Source organism: Coenobita brevimanus, chromosome 64 (genome assembly GCF_032717465.1).
Source record: "Coenobita brevimanus isolate Jiangsu-jjx chromosome 64, ASM3271746v2, whole genome shotgun sequence".
NCBI lineage: Eukaryota > Metazoa > Arthropoda > Malacostraca > Decapoda > Coenobitidae > Coenobita > Coenobita brevimanus.
Genome location: NC_137017.1, coordinates 10,402,092 through 10,423,656, shown reverse-complemented (window position 1 = coordinate 10,423,656; position 21,565 = coordinate 10,402,092). Strand labels below are relative to the sequence as shown.

Genomic DNA, 21,565 nt, shown 5'->3' with positions numbered 1-21,565 from the left:
CAAATATGCGACTTTGCATCAAAAAGTAAAGTAGGCAGACCACTCCAAAATGCATCAAAATTTGATTCACAGAATTCTAAACTGTCGAAATTTGAGATTCCACTGTATATATATATATATATATATATATATATATATATATATATATATATATATACATACTGTATATATATTTCGGTGGTAGGTGGGGGCACTCATCATCCGCTCACTCGATGTAATGCTGTTCTCGGGTGTCTGCCCTTTCCTCTCCTCCCTCCTTACCTTCCTTCCTCTTCTGTCTTTCTTTACTTCATTCTTTCCTCATCCTTCTGCCTGCAGGTGACTACACTCCCTCTTATGTCTGTCTTTCCTTCATTCTTTCCTGTTCCTTCTGCCTATGGGTGTCTCTACACTGAGTGACAAGCCAAATGGTTTCCTGTACACCAGGAAACTATTTACTATGCCAGGTGGTAACCATACAACCGAATTATGGCGCCTGGTGGTTTAGTGGGTAATTGTGGCACTCCAATCGGTTTGAGCCGGTGAAGGTTTATATCCAAGGGGTGATTGGGATTATTGCGAACATAATGCCACTCAGGGATAAGTGAGGCTGGTCACTCTCATCTTAAATGTAAGGACCAACTTGCCTAGCCCTGGGCTCTTACACCCCTCATGAGGCAATGTAGGATTGGATGATGATGATGATATATATTTTTTCTCTTCATTCATTATCCAAGCCTGTGTTGCTCCATGAGGAGTGTAGAAGCCTGGGGCTAGGCAAACTGGTCCTGACATTTAAGATGAGGGTAACCAGCCTCACTCATCCCTGAGTGGCATTACATGAACAATAAACTTCAACCACCCTTTGGATATAAACCTGCACAGGCTCACTCTGTCTGGAGTGCCTAATTACCCACTAAACCACCAGGTGCCATAATTTGGTTCCATGGTTACCACCCACCATAGTAAATGGTTTCCTGGTGTATAGGAAACCATTTGGCTTATCACTCAGTGTAGAGTCACCAACAGACATAAGGAAGAGGAAAGAATGAAGGAAAGAATGACACAAGAGGATGGAAGGAAAGAAGGAAGACAGGAAAAGGCGGTCACCAGATAGCAGCACTACATCGAGTGAGTGGATGGTGAGCGCCCCCACCTACCACTAATAATAATAATAATGATGATTATGATGATGACAATGATGATCATGATGGCAGTGGTGGTGATGATGATGATGATGATGAAAATAATAATAGTAATAATAATAATAATAATAATAACAATCCTCCTCCTCCTCCTCATCGTCATCATCATCATCATCATTATTATTATTATTATTATTATTATCCAAACCTTTGGTGCTGGTATATCTCACCAGCCTTCCGAGGGTTGCACTGATATAGCTGGGTAACTCTGCTGCTCAGTTATACAAACATCCTTTAATTCCTTCCCTTATTCGCTGCAAGGAGGATAACAGACTGCCAGAAAACACACTTTACCCTGCAATTTGCTGGGCTCAGATGTTCCTGGGGTTGCAACAACAAAAACAACAACAACAACAATTAAATTTTTTTTTTCACCTAATGATGGGATGCTACACACACACACACACACACACACACACACACACACACACACACACACACACACACACACACACAAAAGGAGAATTTTCAACAGCAGGCCCAATTAAATGGGTCACACACTCATTCACTCAATACTCATGCCTTTGGAATTTTAACTTCACCTGACAAGCATAACCATCCACACTTACATGTTCCACATCACCTATCAACTTAAATAAACCAGCCAGTCAATTCACTCTAAAGCTTATGTTTTTTTATGGACTGGAAGCTACGTCATGTTTCAGAACCAAATAAACATCAATTTCCCAACAGCTGGAAAAAAAAAAAAAAAAACTATACAAAGTTGATAACAACGTGGGTCTTAGGTTAGATTTTGAAGTTATTTACATGCGGCTGAGATTCCCAACTGAGTGATGACTGTGTAGCAAGTAGAAGATGCTCAGTTACTAATGCTGAAAGAAATTAGGCTCGTCACACATTCATTTACCTTACGATTCCATTTTTACTAGGCAAATAATATTCTAATCACTATCTATGACATCTTGTTCCTTCCTGGGAAACCCCCAACAGAGGTTGGCCATGACAGCACCGCCTCCACATAACTGTTACTACATAACAGAAATGAGGAGAAAATTCCATGCCATGCCACTTACTCAATTATCAGAAATTGTTCATCATGTTCCTTTTTTTCTCGTTTGCCTCTGCAACACAGTATGCAACCATAACATAATTCTATATATGCCTCACCTGGCCTTTTCACCTCACTACAACATATAACACTGCAATTTACATCTCTCAGTTCTTCAAGAAAAACAGCCAAGTTATCTTCATACACAAGAGTTTGCAAACTGCATACATCCCAAGATTAAACTTCCAAAGGTTGCAGGTTTTCCCCTTCCCCAAAGATTCTCAACATCCCTTTCTCTGGAGTGGGTCTTATTTCCATCCCATAATAAGCAGGATAAAATTAACAAAGTTACCAACATGGTTAAAAAGCAAGTCCATGCCAGTGGAAAATTTATAGTGGAAAGAGTGCTTCTAAGAGCCCACCTTTGCCGAGGACCACCAAGGCCATGATGTTGGCAGAGTACCACTTTGCATGGAACTGCAAGAGTGCATCACGAACGTTGATACCTTGCTCACGCGGTATAGTTTCAAGGGTCTCCTTGTTGCCTGAGGTGAAAGACATGGCATCAAAATTCATTACAAAAATCTTCATCGTATATCATTCATCCTAACTTGGGCCAGACTTTTACCTTTTGAAGCTTATTTCACACAGCACAGTCAGAGAAAAAGGCAATATTATGGCTCTCCATCCTTTCCATATAACTTCTTGAAGACTAGCATCATATTCTTGGGCCATTATTGTTTGTTCTTTATATAAATGATCTGCCAGAAGTAGTTCAGAATGACAGTAAAATCTATCTCTATGTTGATGACACAAAGGTGTACAGGAAGATCAGGAACCAGACTGATAGTACCAATTTACAAGATGTGAGTGCATTCGAGTGCTTGGGTAGTGTGATGAGTAAGGATGGAACTTTGAGGGATGAAGTACGTGAAAGGGTACAGCAGGGAAGGAAGGTTGTTGGTACACTGAAAGCAGTGACAAGAAATAGGGAGGTGAGTATGGAAGTTAAGAAGTCACTGCATGATAGTATTGTGATCCCTACCCTGACGTATGGAAGCGAGGCGTGGACCTTGCAAGAGGGGAACAAGTCAAGAGTGAGAGCAGTGGAAATGAGTTACTTGAGAGGAGCATGTGGAGTGACATGGAGGGACAGGTTGACAAATGAAGAAGTGAAGGAACATTGTGGGGTAGATGTGGATGTGGTTGAGAAGATTAGGAGAAATACACTGAGGTGGTTTGGACATGTGGAGAGAATGGAGAATGAAAGACTGACTAAGAGGGTGTATGTAGGTGAGGTGGAGGGAGGGAGAGGGAGGGGTAGACCGAGGATGAGGTGGAGGGATGGAGTTGAGAGGTATATGTGGGAGGGGGGGGGTGAGTTGGGGGGAGGGTAGTCAAATGGTGGGTGACAGAGTGACTTGGAGGCGTTTTGTCTGCGGCCACCCTTTGCGGGATTAGGGTGTCGGGCTATAGATAGATAGAATAGACTTAGATGCTATCAAGAGATGGTCAGAGAAGTGGCTGCTGTTGTTTCACCCTAAGAAATGCTAGTTTATGAGAACTGGGGGATCAAATTTAGACAGAAGTGAGTAAAAATGGCTGAAGTAAACTATGAGAAGGATATTGGGGTCATAACTGACAATAAGCTCATTTTCTTGGACCCTCTTGCGGAGAAGATAAGCATGCCAAACCGCATAGTTGGGCTTATTCGGTGAACAACTGTGTCTTTAGATGAAGAAATCTTTAAACTCTTACATGTAACGCTGGCTAGATCCCACTCAAAATATGCAAATCAGGGCTGTTCTCCTTATGTGGTGAAGGATGTGGAGGCAGCAGAAAATATGGAGGAGAGCAACATACAATGTTAGCATACGATAGGGCAAGAGGAGACATGACGGAGATCTACATGATACTATGCACTGTGTACGACCTTGAAGTGCACTGGGGTATTTTTGAGCTGCAAGAAGACCAGTCAACATGAGACCATGATAAGCAGATTTATACAGAAAGAACCGGATTAGATAAATGGAAATATTCATTTTACAACAGAATTGTAAACAACCGGAATGTATTACTCCAGTATGTATTGAATTCAAAGTCAGTTAAGTATTTTGAGAGATAAAGTTTGGAATACTCAGGAATTAATTTAGGATTATAAAGCTGAAATACAAATTAATAAAATTAACTTGACCGAAACAACATACAAGGTTAATGTAATGCAGCTGGACTCACAGGCCTAACTCAGACTTTGATCAGATGGTCAACTGTGAATAACTAAGTTAATCTAAGAATTGCTAAAGCTTAGCATTCAGAATGGACAGACAGCAATTTTAAGTCATTAAAGTAAAAAGAGTACCATAAATATTCTCGGTGGCCAATTAATGAAAATATTAATATTTCTGACTCTATCTATTGCCAGACGCCTTAATCCTGTAAGGGGTGGCCACAAACAAATCGGACTTAGTATGTACCGACATTTCACCTCATTGCTTCCTCAGAATACAGTAAAACCTCAATATAATAGAGTTTAATATACTGGAATTCGCTTTCATCAGACATGAGGAGCCTATCAGACTAAATTCTTATAAGGTAATCACTCGTTTATCCAGACGTAATAGAGCAAAGGCATGTCCGGGTAGTGGCAACACAGATAATGAAAACTATTCCCTTACTATACTCAAACCCTACCTATACCCAACCTCCAACCTATACCTAATATATTTGTGCAGTACCTATGCTTAATTTGGCAGTATTTTCCTGTCATTCAGGCATATTCAGACATCAAAACACACATAGGAATATCTAAAGTAATGTTAAATACCAAGAAAACCATGCAGAAAAGCCATTGAAAACCAAAAAACACTCTACCTACACAATACTGTATGTACAGCACCCCTCCTTATTTTGGCAGTGTTTTCCGGTCATTCTGCCATATTTTGACATCAAAACATACATACGATTATCCAAAATAATTTTCAACACCAAGAAAAACATAAAAGAAAAAAAAAACACTGCTAACCAAAAAACACCCTACCTATATACTACTGTATGTGTGTACCCCTCCTAATTTTGGAACTCTTTTCAGGTCATTTCTGCCATATTTTGACATCAAAACAAACATGGGAATATCCTAAATAAATTTTTACACCAAGGAAACTATGAAAGAAACCTAAAGTTCCCTGCCAAAAAACATTCGGTTGGGGTAATTACCACCCAGTGCACTGCAGACAGGCTTCTTAACCCACACACCTCCAGCAGGTGTAGAGTTGTCCCATGTGGTCTAGTGGCTACCCTTCGCACTCAGCAAATGTCAAAGAACTTCTCCTCCTCTACCTGCTGGAGCTGGGCAATGAGCGGTGACGAACAATGCGGTGATGGTGGCCTACCCACCTCAGGAGACTCCGAAGACATGCACAAGCTTACATTCAATGGAGACTCAACGGATGTCGACGTGCTCGACTGCAGGTCCGATGGTGAAGGCGGGAAACAAGATGGTGGTGGTGGTGATTAGAATGGGCTGGCACTCATGGGGGGTCGCAGGCTTGAAGAAGGAGTCGACCCTGGACTAACGATAGGACCGATGATTCTGCTGGAGGATGACAGCATCCCGACTGCCCGCAGCTCCATCGCCATGCTGAGTGGCACCAACTTCCTGTCACGATGCGGGTGCTCGGCATACTCCAGCGTACCCTCCAGGTAGCAACAGAGAACACTGAGATGAGGGAGTGAAAGAGTTGCGGAGGGCTGGAAGTCAGGGTCCTCATCCTTGTCGGTCTTTAGGTCCTCTTTCGTGCCCGCAAAGACAGCAGCAGCCATCTCCTCATCACACAGTCTGATAACCGGCATTGCCACTGTTGTAGTCCAGCCAGTCCCTCACATCGTCGACGTCCACCTGCAATCCTGCCATTCGAAGGCAGCAGTGGAAATCATCCACGTAATACCCTTTAAAGTCGTGCTCACCTTCGATTCCCAACCACTTCCACAGGTTTCACGGAGACTTCCTTCCATGTCTTCACCCAGCTGAACACTGCAGACCTCAGGCCGTAACACCGAAGATTCTGCGAGATCTGCTCCCCACGTGTGCCCTCGGTCCCATCCTCATCCTCCAACACCACAATCACCTCATTCAGGAACCGTCAGTGGTACAGTATCTTGACAGCCACGATAACACCCTGGTCCATTGGTCGAATCTGAGCAGTTGTATTAGGTGGCAGAAACATGCACCTAATCCACCCATCATAAGCAATCGAATCCTTTTCAAAAGGATGCGCAGGTTCACTGTCCAGGAGCAGGAGTGCCTTCACCTGGTCGCAAGTGATACCAAGGACTTCCGTATGATAACCGATAACCTCCTTGACGAAGTGTCTGTGGGGCCATCCTCAGAAGATCTTTGCGGTAAACCAGGCCTTCATAGACTGACCACACAACAAGCAGGCTATCCATCAACCCACGAAGACAATGTGGTTGTTTTGCATGCCCAACAACAATGGGTTTGAGGCGATGCATCCCGTTAGCACTGGCACAGCACAAAGCACAAACACGCTGTTTGGACAACTTCCGACCAGGCAAAGCATTCTTCTTTTCCTCAGCCAGGGTGTTGGTGGGCAAGAAGTGGTAGAAGAGACCAGCATTATAGACTTGACCAAGGGCAAGGCCCTTGTCCTTGATCAGGCATTGCACTTTCTGGAGAAATGGGTCTACTTCCTCCACTGTGGCATCCAAGGCCTCGCCATGTGCCTTACAGCCAGAAAGTCCATGGCGAAGCTTGAACCGAAAAAGCCATCCCTCGGACACTTTGAAGTTGTACACGTTGTGAAGGCATGCAAACTTCTTGGCTGTAGTCTTCACCTTGGTCCCATGCACTAGCACACTGGCACCACATTGCTGGCGAAACCACAACAATATCGACTGGTCGATAATGGTGTGTCAGGCCTGGGGCATGACTTTCCTGCCACCCCTGCATGTGCTTTCGCTGAAGTCCTGTCTGTACTGCGTAAGCTTGTCCCATGGCTTCTGATATCAAACAATGTTGAAGAGGCTAGATCATATTCCCGCAGTATGCATCCTGTGGTCTAGCCCACATCAACCTCACTCAATATCTCACATTTCTTCTCCAGAGTCAGAACCTTCCTCTTCTGCCTCTTAGATGGCAATGGGGCCACCACCACACACACAAGAATACTGTACAGCACAGGAAAGCCACAACCTGAAGGAGGCAGGGGACCACCACAAAAGCTACCTCATTCACAGCCATTCTTGCAAGCGAGTCACTCAGCCGAGACAAAGGCAGGAACTGAGGTACGGGCTTGTTGGTCAGCAAGCAGTACAGCACTGCCATATCGCACCCCATGGTTGCATCCGAGCACAGACAAAGCAAAACGCGACAAACTGACATCTGATATAAGGTTCACTTCCATTTGCCCAGACAAGGGTTAGCACGTGACGGAAACAGCGGATGACCAGTATATCATCACCTCAGGCAGTGTATGACTAATACGGCCAGCCAGCCGACGCTGACCATTCGGTAGGGAAGCGGACAGAAGCAGGTGGTGGGGAGTTTCCACACTAATCCCATCACTCATTGCAGTGGCAGATGGGCGCTTTTACCATACGTTTACTTGTGGCTTGTGGTCTGTGTTACATGCAGGGTGACCACCAGGAATCCTCACCCAGGAACGACGCTTACCCCGCTGTTTCAAAACTAACCATGGGATTTTCTTGAAAATATGTTAAGTGTGTTTCCCAAACAAATTACGTGTGTGAACACATCCCAACCTAAACGTACTATACAGTACATACACACATACTGTACTATCAAATGCATTTATACAGAGATTATTGTACTGATATTGTAATGATATCATGGGAAGGAATCCCTGTGTGTGTGTGTGTGTGTGTGTGTGTGTGTGTGTGTGTGTGTGTGTCTCTCTCTCTCTCTCTCCCCCGGTGACCAGGCAACATTGGACGTTCGGTAGAGAGGCAGACAGCTGCTGTCACAGAACATGTACTTTGTGGCTTGCGGTCTGTGTTTGATGCGTGGCGGCAGTTGGGAAAGACAGCCCGGTGGCTGCGCGACTTTGGACATTTGGTGGGGATGTGTGCGGACATTTTGACACTGCTTGTGGGTTACGGTCGTATTACTTGGGTGCTGCAGGTTTGTAGGGAATGGTCAGGTAAGCATGCGACTTTGACCATTCAGTACAGGGGTGGATGGACATTTCAGCTCAGGTTGTGGGTTATGGCCTATTTCTTGCTCACGGTTTGAGCCCAGCGACCATGATACCGAAGGTTTGAACATGCTGGCTGACTGGCTGAAGTTCTCAGGGACTTTTACATCCGGATAATGGTAAGTAAATTCAAGTAATGGTTTAACAGAGCCAATATCCAGCATCCAGGCAATGATCATGCCCAGGTACTGCAAGTGGATAAATGAGGGACTACTGTATATCAGGAAAAGTCCGATAAACAGTCCGGACTGCCTGACCTCAGTCCAGCTTGGGCAGGGGGATGGTGGAGGATGAGGAAGTTGGGGTGAGTTGTCCTGACCTTGATGATGGGCGTTGGATGGGCATTGGGTGGTTGTCGTGACAATGATGATGGGCGTTGGATGGGCACTGGGTGGTTGCTGTGACCTTGACGATGGGCATTGGGTGGTTGTCGTGACCTGACCTTGATCATGGACGTTGGATGGGCACTGGGTGGTTGTCGTGACCTTGATAATGGGTGTTGGATGGGCACTGGAGTGTGTCAGGATCTTGAGGAAGCAGACTGCGTGATATGAGTTAGATAACATGTAATGAAGCAACAGTGCTAATGAAAAAAAAAAGTTGGTGGGATCCCAACTAATGTCTGATATGTCGGAAAAGGTCCGGGTTGGCAGGGGGAAGTCCAGATGTCACTACTATTAGAATTTCACATTTTTTGGAATGGCTTGGGCCCCAATTAGTCCATTTAGTGAGCTTTTACTGTACATTTGCATTCTGAGGAAGCCATGAGGTGAAACGTCAATACACACCAAGTCCCACATTGGTGAATATTAAAATTTCTGTTTGTTCTGTTGTTTGAAGATGATACTGTATTGTTCAGTGAAGACATGGGAAGCTGAAAGGCTTGGTGAATGAGTCTGGGAGGGTGCATAAGAAATGGAATCTAAAGGTGAATGTAGGTAAGAGTAAAGTTGTGGTTTCAAGAGACAGAAAGTCACTGAATGAACAGTATGGATGACAAAGAAATTAAAATGTGAATGCATTTAAATACTTCGGTAGTGTGACGAGCATGGATGGAAGTTCAGAGAATGACGTGCTTGAAAAGCTACAGAAGGGAGGAGGGGCTGCTGGTTCTTTGAAAGTAGTGATAAGAAATAGGGATATGAGCATGGAAGTAAAAAAGCTATCTATCTATCTATCTATTGCCAGACGCCTCAATCCCATTTGGGGTGGCCACAAACAAATTGCCTCCAAGTCGCCCTGTACCCCGCCATTTCACTCCCCTGCTCCCAACTCACACCCCCCTCTCTCATATACCTCTCCACCCCATCTCTCCATTTCATCCTCGGCCTCCCCCTCCCTCTTTCCCCCTCCACCTCACTCACATACACTCTCTTCGTCAATCTTTCACCGTCCATCCTCTCCACATGGCCAAACCACCTCAGTGTGTTCCTCATAACGCTTCCTATCACATCCACATCAACACCACAACGCTCCTTTATATCCTCATTCGTCAGCCTGTCTCTCCATGTGACTCCACAGGCTCCTCTTAAATAACTCATTTCCACTGCTCTCACTCTTGACTTGTGTCCTTCCAACAACGTCCAAGCTTCACTTCCGTACGTTAGAGTTGGTATCACAATATTGTACTGTCATGTAGTAACTTTTTCACTTCCATGCTCACTTCCCTGTTTCTTATCACTGCTTTCAAAGAACCAGCAACCTTTCTTCCCTGCTGTACCCTTTCAAGCACTTCACCCTCCAAACTTCCATCCTTACTCATCACACTACCCAAGTACTTAAACATACATTTTCCAATTCCTCACCATCCAACCTCGCTGTACATTCACTGACTTCACCTCTCTCAAAGACCATCACTTTACTCTTCCCTACATTCACCTTTAGATTCCGTTTCTTACACACTCTCTCAAACTCATCCACCAAGCCTTGCAGCTCCCCTTCGTCTTCACTCAACAACACAGTATCATCTGCAAACAACAGTACAGGGAGTTTCCAAACACTATCCTCTCTCACCAGGGCCACTCCAACATCCACTACCCTACCTTGTACCTCTTTTATTACCCCATCCATGTACAGATTGAACAGCCATGGAGACATGACACATCCCTGTTTCAACCCAACTTTCAAAGAGAAAAATTCACTTAGTTCACCATCCACACGCACTGCAGCCTTTGCACCATCGTACATACTCTTCACAGCATTCAACAACTTCCCATCTATTCCATATATTCTTAACACTTTCCACAATCCTAGTCTATCCACCCTGTCATATGCTTTCTCCAAATCCATGAAAGCCGCATACAACTTCTTTCCCTTCTCTAGAAACTTTTCCACTAAAGATCTAAGAATGAATATCTGATCTACACAACCTCTTCCCCTTCCTAAAGCCTCCCTGTTCTTCTCCAACTAATTTCTCTGTTCTTTCTCTAACTCTGTCAATAAGTATCCTACCATATACTTTTCCTATTATACTAAGAAGACAAATGCCCCTATGATTACCACACACTTCTTTTTCCCCTTTTCCTTTGTACAAGGGAATAATTATACCTGACTTCCAATCCTCCGGGACTCTACCTTCCTCCCAGGCCAATCTGCACATCTTCCACATCCATTCTACTACTATCTCTCCCCCATGCTTCAGCATTTCACCACACACTCCATCAATTCCTGGGGCTTTCCCTGATTTAACTTTCTTCATTGCTTCCACAACTTCTATCCTACTGATTTCTTCCTGTCTTCTCACCTCCCTCCTTCTTCCAGCCATTCCCCAGCCACTTATACTCGCATTACTTCCATCCTCCACGTTCAACAATTCCTTAAAGTGTTCTCTCCATCTGCTCACTTTTTCTCCCTTCTCCACTAGTAATCTACCATTTTTTCTTTCACTCCCCTGCTAACTTCACTTCCACCCTGTCTTACTCTTTTCACCTCTTTCCAGAACATTTTCTTACAGTCTCTCCACTTTACACTCAAATTCCTTCCAAATTCCTCATCCACTCTCTTTTTACTCTCTCTTACTAATCTTTTCACCTCTCTCTTTCTTTCTACATATAACTCTCTCTTCCGCCTCTCAACTTCTTCCACGCCCCTATTTCTCATCCATTCATTGTATGCTTTCTTCTTTTGTGTCACAGCCCGTTTCACCTCTTCAGTCCACCACGCTGTTCCTTGCACCCCCCTCCGTCTTCTCTTCCTTCCACACACCACATCACATGCTGCACATATTTCTTCTGTAAATATTCTACACACACCTTCCACGTCCCCCATATGCTCCAACTCATATTTGCCCAATCGTTCCTCCACTTCTCTCTTATACTCTGCCTTTTTCTCATCCTCTTGTAACCTTTCCACTCTCCTTGCAACTACTCCTTCCTCTCGTCCTTCCCTTCTTCTATTCCTCCATCTTACTTGAACTTTAACTCTGGCCACCACCAAGTAGTGGTCAGAAAGTCCACTCCCCCAACCTCTATAAACTCTTGCATCCAATATACATCTTCGCATCCTTTCATCCACACACACATAATCAATCATTGCCTTCCTTTCACTCAATTCACCACCCACCCTTCTCATCACTCGCCATGTATACCTGTGGATCATTTTATGCCTGAAGAGGGTATTGGCTATCACCAACCCCCTCCCAGCACAAATGTCCACTAATGCACTCCCATTCTCATCTATCTCAGCAGGCACACCCCACTCACCAACTATTCCATCCACCTTCACATTCCCAACTTTACCATTCATATCACCAATCAAAAACACTCTATCATTCTTTCCAAACTTTTCCATGCACACTTCTACATTTGTCCAGAACTCTTCTCTCACTCTTCTAGCACAATCTTGCGCTGGCGCATACACACACACAATCGCCCACATTTGTATTCCAACTTTCAACTTTACCCACACAATCCTTGATCCAACTGATCCATACTGTCTTATGCTCCTCTTCCATCTTTTACTCACAACTATACATACTCCTTCCTTTGCCCTCTCATTCTCACCTACTCCTGCACATATACCCCATTCTCTCACACTTTCTCCTCTCCATTTTGTTTCAGTTATTCCACATACATCCACTTTCGCATCCTCAAGCACCTGGACAATCTCTCTCTCTTTCACCTCATCATTTGCTCCCCTTACATTCCACGTTCCAATTGCAATGTCCTTTGTCCGGTCCTTGGTCGTCAACGTTTGGTCAGTCCTTGTCCGAGGCTTATTGTTTGTTTTTTTAGTTAGTTGTTTTCCGGGGAGGGGCACTAACCCTCCGCCAACCCTTTTAGTCGCCTTTTACGACAAGCAGGGATACTGGGGGGAGGATGGGCTGCTGGTTCTTTGAAAGTAGTGATAAGAAATAGTTAGTTGTTTTCCGGGGAGGGGCACTAACCCTCCGCCAACCCTTTTAGTCGCCTTTTACGACAAGCAGGGATACTGGGGGGGAACCAACTATAACGTATGGAAGAGAAGCCTGGACCTTGTTGGAAGAAGATAAGTAAAAAATGAGGGCAGTGGAAATGAGTTACCTGGAGTTACATGAAGAGACAGACTGACAAATGAGGATGTGAAGGAGAATAGTGGTGTGGATGTGGATGTGATAGAAAGTGTTGCAAGAAGTACACTAAGGTGGTTTGGCCATGTGGAGAGGATGGAATGAGAGACTAACTACAGTAGGGGAGTGTATGCAAGTAAGGTGGAGGGAGGAAGAGGGAGGGGGAGACCAAGGACGAGATGGAGGGATGAAGTGGAGAGGTATATGAGAGGGGAGTGTGAGCTGGTGGAGCACAGCGAAATGGCAGGAAACAGGGCAACATGGAAGCGATTTGTTTTGTGGCCACCCCTTGCAGGATTACAGCGTCTGGCAAATGACAGACAGACAGATGGACAGAAAATTTCTATCCATCTATATCCATCTCACAGGCACTTTGCACCTTCCCAGAAACTTCCCCACAGCAGTTCACAACAGAGGATTCTCCAGGAAAGTTTGTTCTTCTATCTATTTATCTACTTATCCACCTATCTATGGCCAGGCACCTTGATCATGGAGGGTGTGGCCACAGACAAACTGCCTCCATGTTATCCTGTCCTCTGCCATCAGGCTGCCCTCCCTCAAACTCACACCACCCTCATCCATATACCTCTCCACCCTATCTATCCACCTCATCTTTGCTCTCCCCTTCTACCATTTCCCTTCAACCTCACATTTTATTATTATTTTTTTTTTTTTACAGCAGATTAACAGAGGAAGGAAAAACAAGTTAAACAGAGAAAAAAAAATCCATACCCCATACTACAGATCTCCTCCATTCATAAAAAATCTGTAACAGTTTGATGAACTGCATTGGGATGAAGTTTGGTGAGGCAAATTCCAAAGAGAGGTCATTTGAGGAATAAAGGAATTTTGAGAGGCTGAAGTTCTGCAGTGAAGCAGTGTGACAGATACGTCATGAGTGCTACCAGATTCCCATGTAGCACAGGGGAAGGTGTGCGGAGGTGGCACAATGGATGAAATTTCATCTGAACATTTGCCATAAAAGTACAGTATCTGCAATACAGTGCAAGAGAGGCAACACTCCTTATTTGCAGGGGAGGTACTTTAGTTATCTTAAATGCTTTGTTATTATTATTATTACTGTTTTGTTCTGAATTTTGTCCATTTGTTTCAGTGCAACCTCCCCACATCCACTTCGCAAGGAGGAGCAATATTTGAGCTGAGAGTGCACATGACTCATATAAATTATAGCTGATTGCTTGTCAGTGAAATTATGGACTCTATGCAACAATCCAAGTTTCTCTGAAGCTGTAATATCATGTGATCTAACATGAGAGTTCCAACTTGGGGCACTCTTTAACAAAACACCAATAATTTCAATACTATCAGAGACAGGAGTACTGGTTACACTGAAGGTAATATAAGAATTGGGCAATATCAGTCTATCTTACACTGGATATATTTGGCTTTCCTAGCATTAAATTAGGCAATGTTATTTTGTCCCCATTCAGTGATCTTATATAGATCTCTGTGGTGACTGCTGTGTGAAGTTGGGAGTTAAAGCTATCAAACTTTGTGAAAGAGTAGTTATGTGTAAAGGAACTGTGAAGCATTGAATCATCTGCATATTAGTGAATGGGATTATGGGTGACAAGAGATAATTCACACTCTCCTAGTGAGTCTCATTCTCCATTCTCTCCATGTAACCAAACTATCTCATGGTTTTTCTCCAAACACTTTCCAGACCAAAAATGCCATAACAAGGATTTTCCATGCAGCTGACAGCCTATGCCTACATATCTATTATTCAGTTCTTTACTGCCTGATCAGAAGTTTAGGGGCCCAGGGCTATGCTACTTATTTCATACATTTATGGTGATTGTGGCCAGCAGCATGTCACTGAGTGGTATTTTGTGAGAAATAAACCTCAGCCACCCCTTGGATATGATCCCTTATAGGTTATATCCAGATGAAGAACCTCAACTCAGTAGATCACCAGGCATCCTGGCATCCATTTGGTTGCAAGTTACCACCCAGTGTAGTAAAGGCTTCCTGAACTACAAGAAACCATTTGACTTGTCACACAGTGTAGAATCACCTACAGACAGCTGACAGCCTAACCTGTGCCAAATTTGCTGAAATCATGTGCTGGGTCTGCCGTGGACTTTTCAAGCTGAGCCAGGCGCCAATAGTCATTTTGGATGTTCTTCTCATGCTCAGAATTCACTGCATTCACCTCCCGATCCACAGCACTCTCAGTGAACAGTGGAGTCACAAAGAACTGGGAGAATCTGTACTCAATGAAAAGACAGTCATCACCATCATTATCATCATTGCAGCCTCTCTTTCTCACCCAAAGATGAGGTGAAGTAGGATTCAGAATGCAAAAAAAGAGCAAGATACAATGGCTTGTTCCTGCTGTCATGGCCCTATATTCATCTGAATGTGAGCCTCATGGACTGCGGTAGGAAGCTGCCCTTTTCGTACAGTCCACCACCCTCCATTTGGAGAACAGGAAAGGAGTCATTGGATGTTTGTATAACCAGGCAGAGATTATACTGGTGCCACCCTGTGAAGGCATACTCCTTCACCAAAGACTAACTAAAATAATAATATTTAGAATAAGTGATATGCATTCTATGAAAAACCAAACTGAAAGAAAATGAGCTCAGATATATGAGAATCTGAATACAAAGAAAGACAAAGAGAAATTAAATCAATCTGGATATAAGAGACTCTGCATTCAATGAAAATACAAAGTGAAAGAAAATCAAATTTCCATATATGAATCAACATTCAATGAATTTAGGACAAACTGAAAAAATAAATAAATAAATAAATACTCTGGCTATAAAAGAATCTGCATTAAGTGAAAAGACAAACTAAACGAAATCAAATTTGGATATACGAGTAATCACAGTCAAGGAACCGATAAACTAACAGTGTGAATTTGTATCCACAAAAATTAGATAACAAAACAGAATCTGACTGATGGCAAAGAGCAATGCATTTCTTGTAATTTACCATCACCATTACCACCAACCCAACCTCTAAGTTATCAGAAGAGGCTGGACGACTCCATCGTTTATGCCTGTCCAGGATGTAACACAGCACCCCGTACTATTATGCATTGCACACAATTACCTACACCAACAACACAACATACACTCCTAGAGTGCTCTGTGGGAAAGCCCGGTCTCGGCCATGGCCTTCCTTAGGGACTCGGGGCAGTTCAGCTAGACTGCCTGGGGAACAACTACTACTACTACTATTACCCAACCCCTTTTCCCACCTAAAGATGTGTGTGGTAGGGTCAACAGATCGGGAAAAAACCTGAGAGTAAGAAGTACCTAACTTAAAGAAAGAAGGGGGGGGAGGGGGGTACTGATTAGAAACCTACGCATGGTAGTGCTGTGTGCCCTGGGTGGAGCTGCAGCATCCTCCCAAGAGTCATACCTTATCACACTTCTCTGCACTTTACTGTGGAAAAGGACTCTGATCTGACCCTGGTGAGGCACTGTCTACCACAAGTGTGTGCCAATTTCCTACACAGTGTATGTACAGTAGTGTAATGTACCTGTAGGATGGCCCCTTAAAATCAGTTGCTACCTGTGGTTCATGAGTCTGTTTGGGCAAAGACTGGGGTTAAGCAATAATAACAGCAACAACAACATAGATGGCATCTATCTATCTATCTATCTATCTATCTATCTATTGCCAGACGCCCCAATCCTGTAAGAGATGGCCACAAACAAATTGCATCCATGTCGCCCTATCTCCTGCCACTTCGCTGCCCTGCTCCCAGCTTGCACCCCCCTCTCTCATAGATGCCATAAACACCAAAAACTCACACAATTCATCAAACAACAAAACATACTGCCATCTTACAAGAAACAAAACTACGCAGGCCACAAAAAGTACCAACATTTCATAATTTCACCATCATTAGACAAGATTGGGCCGATGGTGGTAGCGGTGGACTCATCACCCTGGTACACCAGTTCATCAAATTTTCAGACACTAGAGCACACACAAAATCACTTCTCCCCCCACACGACACCAAAACAGAAATTCAATCACTTCAAATTCGCTCTGTTAACAAATCACACATAACAATCGCCAATACACACATTCCCCCCCAGTCATCCTTCACAGTACCACAGAATTACTCTCCTCAAATACACCACATCACTAACATACCCAATATCATCCTGGGTGGTGATTTCAATGCCTATGTGTCGGCCTGGCATGTCAACAACCCTGACACAGACAGAGGGCTGATACTACAATCCCAAACTGATAATCTTTTCATCCTCAACAATCTCCATCAACATACCCATATCCCACACCATGCCCTCTTCCTCCCATCATCCCCAGACATCATCTTTTGCTCCCCAAACCTCACCCCCACAACATCCTGGAGAGTGGTCAAAACCCTTGGCTCTGACCACCTCCCAATCATCATCACTACCAAAACAGAATCACCCCAGCTGGCCACAGACACACACACACTAAATATAAGAGAGCCAACTGGAAGGCCTTCACAGTTGAAACAGAACAAAACTTTGAAACATAAAACAGTACACCCATCACAAACATCAAAACAACTGTGCACACTTTCAATACAATTATTCAAAATGCAGACAAATGACGCAACCCTAGAGGCAACAGAAAGAGACACAACTCCAACTTCACACCAGTAATTCAAGGCTTCATCAATCAATGTGACACACTACAAACCTTCCCAACACCTGGTACACAAGACACTGTACAACAAATACAAGAACTAAACACTCAATTACACAATAAAATATCAGAACAGCAAACTTTAACTTTGATTATTCTTTTTTTTTTTTTTTTTAATGCTAGGAAGAAGGAACCAAAGGCCATGAGCCCACAATACTGTTGCTTCCAAGAGAAAAACAAAATACAGGAGAGAGCGAAATTCAAGATCCGATCATTTCGAGATGCCTACACACTGCGTTTGAAAGACTGGAGATCATAGCTAGCAAGAAATACAGACAAAGGGAGACAGTTCCAGATATGACATGTTGTATAAATGAAGGACTGGGAGTAATGGTTAACCCTTGCATTAGAGACTTGGACAGAAAAGGGATGAGAGTTTACTGCTAGACGGGTGCTACGCGCCCGTTGTAGAGGTAGATGGATGCAAGCTGACAGTTCAGAGGAGCAGTGACCATTGAAGTAGCGATAGCCAAGAGAAAAAGATGCAACAGTGCAGTGAAGAGACACAGGTTGAAGGAAGCCAGTAAGTGGAAGAGAGTTAATGAGACGAAAAGCCTTTGACTTCACCCTATTGAGAAGCACTGTATGTGGGGAGCCTCCCCACAGATGAGAGTTGTACTCTACATAAGGGCAAATAAAACCTGTGTATAAAGTCAACAACTGTGCAGGGGTAAAGAAGGAATGGAGTCGGCCTAGCACACCTAATCTCTTGGAAGCAGATTTTTACAAGAGATGTAAAATGATCTTTCCAAGACAAGTCCCGAGTGAATAAAACCCCAAGCATGTTCAAGGATGATGCAGAATTAAGCAGAATATTATTAAACATTAGTGGGTACTCCCGTGGAAGATTTTGTCCAGTTGATAGATGTAAGAACTGAGTCTCTGATGCATTAAAAACAACAAGATTACTTTTACCCCAGTCAGAGATACGAGCCAAGTCAGACAATAGGTGTGCCATAGCCTCATCCCTTGTTTCCTGAAATAACTGCTGAGATGGACGTTACAGGAACCGAATGGAAAGGTGAAGGGTGGAGTCATCAGCATACGAATGGATAGGGTTAGATGTACAGCTTAGAAGGTCACTGATGAATAAAAAGAGAGTTGGTGATAGGACAGAGCCCTGAGGAACACCACTACTGGTAGATCTAGGAGAAGAACGATGGCCGTCTACAACAGCGGCTATAGAACAACCAGAAAGGAAGCTAGAAATGAAGGCACAGATAGAAGGATAGAAACCGTAAGAGGGCAGTTTGGAAATTAAAGTTTTATGCCAGATTCAACTGAAAGCCTTTGAGATGTCAAGTGCAATGGCAAAGCTTTCATCAAAACCCTGAAAGGAGGATGACCAGGAGTCTGAAAGGTAGGTGAGAAGATTGCCAGTGGAGTGTCCCTGACAGAACCCATACTGATGATCAGAAAGAAGGTTGTGATATGAAAGATGCTTTCAAATTTTTCTATTAAGAAATGACTCAAAAACTTTTGAGATACAGGATGTTAAGGCAATGGGACGATAGTCAGAGGGTTGGGAACAGGCTGAATGATAGCAAAAATTGTTTGTGGGCTCCTAGCCTTTGGTTCTTTCTTACTCAAAAAAAAAAAAAAACTTCCAGCAAGAAGGAAAGATACAAGTTGATAGACAAAAGCGAAAGAGTTTACCTAGGCAGGGTGTAAGCACAGAAGCACAGTTCTTGAGGACAACAGGAGGGACTCCATCAGGCCCATATGCCTTGTTAATATTAAGGCCTGTGATGGCAACGAATACACCAGGTGAAGAAATTTTAATGTCAGCCATGAGGAAGTCTAAGAGGGGAAGTGATGGAGGAACAGCACCAGAATCATCTAAGGTGGAATTGATGGAGAAAGTCTAAGCAAAGAGATCTGCTTTATCAGTAGAAGAAACAGCTACAGAACCATCAGAGTAGAAAAGAGGAGGGAAGAATGATGAGGTAAAGTTTTTAGAAAGGTTTTTCGCAAGCTGTCAGAAGCAGTGGGAAGAATTCGAGTTGGAGAGTAGAGAGCATTTAGTATGGATGAAATTATTTTTAGCAGAACAAACCACAGACTTAGCACGATTCTGGGAGAAACATAAAAGACACAGGCAAACTCTACAAAACACTAAACAGTGTCACACTCTCCAACAGCAACACTACACAATCACAAGCTGCCATCATAACAACAGACACCATAACCTCAAACAAACAACAAGCAAACACTCTCATCAATCACTTTTCACATGCCAGCCATCTAAACCCCCATCATGACACCCGAAGTGTCCTCTGACGCATCATCCAATGCAAGAGACAGTTCCCCACAGGGCCAAACTTCGCACCTTTCACTTACAACCAGAGGAAGCATATCATTAGCAACCTTAAGCACTCATCTGCCTATCGTCTAGACAACATAAGCATCATACACCTTAAACACCTTGGACCACAAGGCTTATAAGCACTCACCAACTTATCAAACTACAGTTACTCACACAACATAATACCCAACAACTGGAAGCATGGCACTATCATCATTATCCCCAAACCCAACAAAGACCCCACTTCAACTTCCTTACACTGCCCCATCACACTCCTCTGCACCCCCTCCATAGTCACTGAACAACTGGTATTATAATTAGTTACACCTCACATCACCGTAGCCCCATCACAACATGGTTGTAGGCCACTACACTCCATAAAGACCCTTCTTACACACCTTACACAGAGAGTTTTTGATGGCATCAATTCAGCTAGGCCACCACAAAGAACACTCTTAGTCACACTAGACATTAACAAAGCTTTTGATGCCATCCCCCACCACAACCTCACAAACAAATTATTCAACACAAACATGCATAATAACACAAAAGGATGGCTGGCAAACTATTTAGCAGGCAGATGTGCACATGTAACATTTGCTGGTCAGTCATCAAGCATCAGAAACTTCACAAACAGCATCCCTCAAGGATCTGTTTTGTTCCCGACTCTTAACCTATACATGCAAGACATACTCACACCTCACACACCACAAATACACATAGCTTTCTATGCACATGACATAACACTTACATGTACACACAAAAATGCAAACACAGCCACATACATCCTCCAACTTTACCTCAAAACATTATACGAATGGTTCACCACAAACAGACTCAATACAGCCCCAGCCAAATCTACAATGACCCTTCTCACAAACTGGATGGCAGAACATAGTCACATTCCACATCTCAGCATAAACAACACTCCCCTACCACACACAAAATCCTTGGTGTAACGTACAATACATCGATGTTATTTAAACAACACATCACGAAAATTAAAAATAAATTAACTCCAAGACTCAATGCCTTAAGGTCACTTGCCCATACAACATCTGGAAACAACAAAGAAATCACCACCACAGTATACAAACAACATATATATGTTCAGTGATGAATTATGCAAGCCCTGCATGGGCTTCTAGCCTCACTAAAACACACTACAACATTCTACAGACCATACAGAACAAGGCCCTAAAAAATACTCAAAGGCTGCATAACTACTACACCCACAGATCACCTACACCAAGAAATCAAAGTCCTCAAAGTCAAGGATCATCTAGATATGAGAGGTGCACAAATTCCTGCCCCAGCCTCCACAAACCCACACCATCCACTGCACTACATGGCAGCATACCCACACATACCAAGGAACATAAAAACAACAGCCAGCACATGATATCATACAAAAATACTGTCATCTCTCCTCCCTCGCCCGCCTCAAACCAGCTTCCAGAAGCATATCCGTACTAAAATTACTCACTGGTCTATTCAGTTACTCAAAGACAACACACAGCTGCATGCAAGGCCTCCTGTTATCAACCCTTCTGAATCCTACCTCCCTCATAAGGACAGGGTCCACCTGGCCAAGATGAGATGTTG

The 21,565-nt window shown here is 43.6% G+C and overlaps 1 protein-coding gene across 3 annotated transcripts in view; it reads right to left on the bottom strand.

The window, feature by feature from the left end:
- The window catches only part of Ide (Insulin degrading metalloproteinase), a 111,609-nt gene that overhangs the window by 63,232 nt on the left and 26,812 nt on the right, over positions 1–21,565 (bottom strand). For 2 of the 3 annotated variants that reach the window (XM_080276195.1, XM_080276197.1), the window contains exons 4-5: positions 15,031–15,200; positions 2,616–2,738 (exon numbers count right to left, since the gene is read on the bottom strand). In XM_080276195.1, the coding sequence (XP_080132321.1) occupies positions 2,616–2,738; positions 15,031–15,200 (293 nt within the window). The remainder of the gene's footprint in view (positions 1–2,615; positions 2,739–15,030; positions 15,201–21,565) is intronic. The other variant, XM_080276196.1, reaches the window with a different exon arrangement.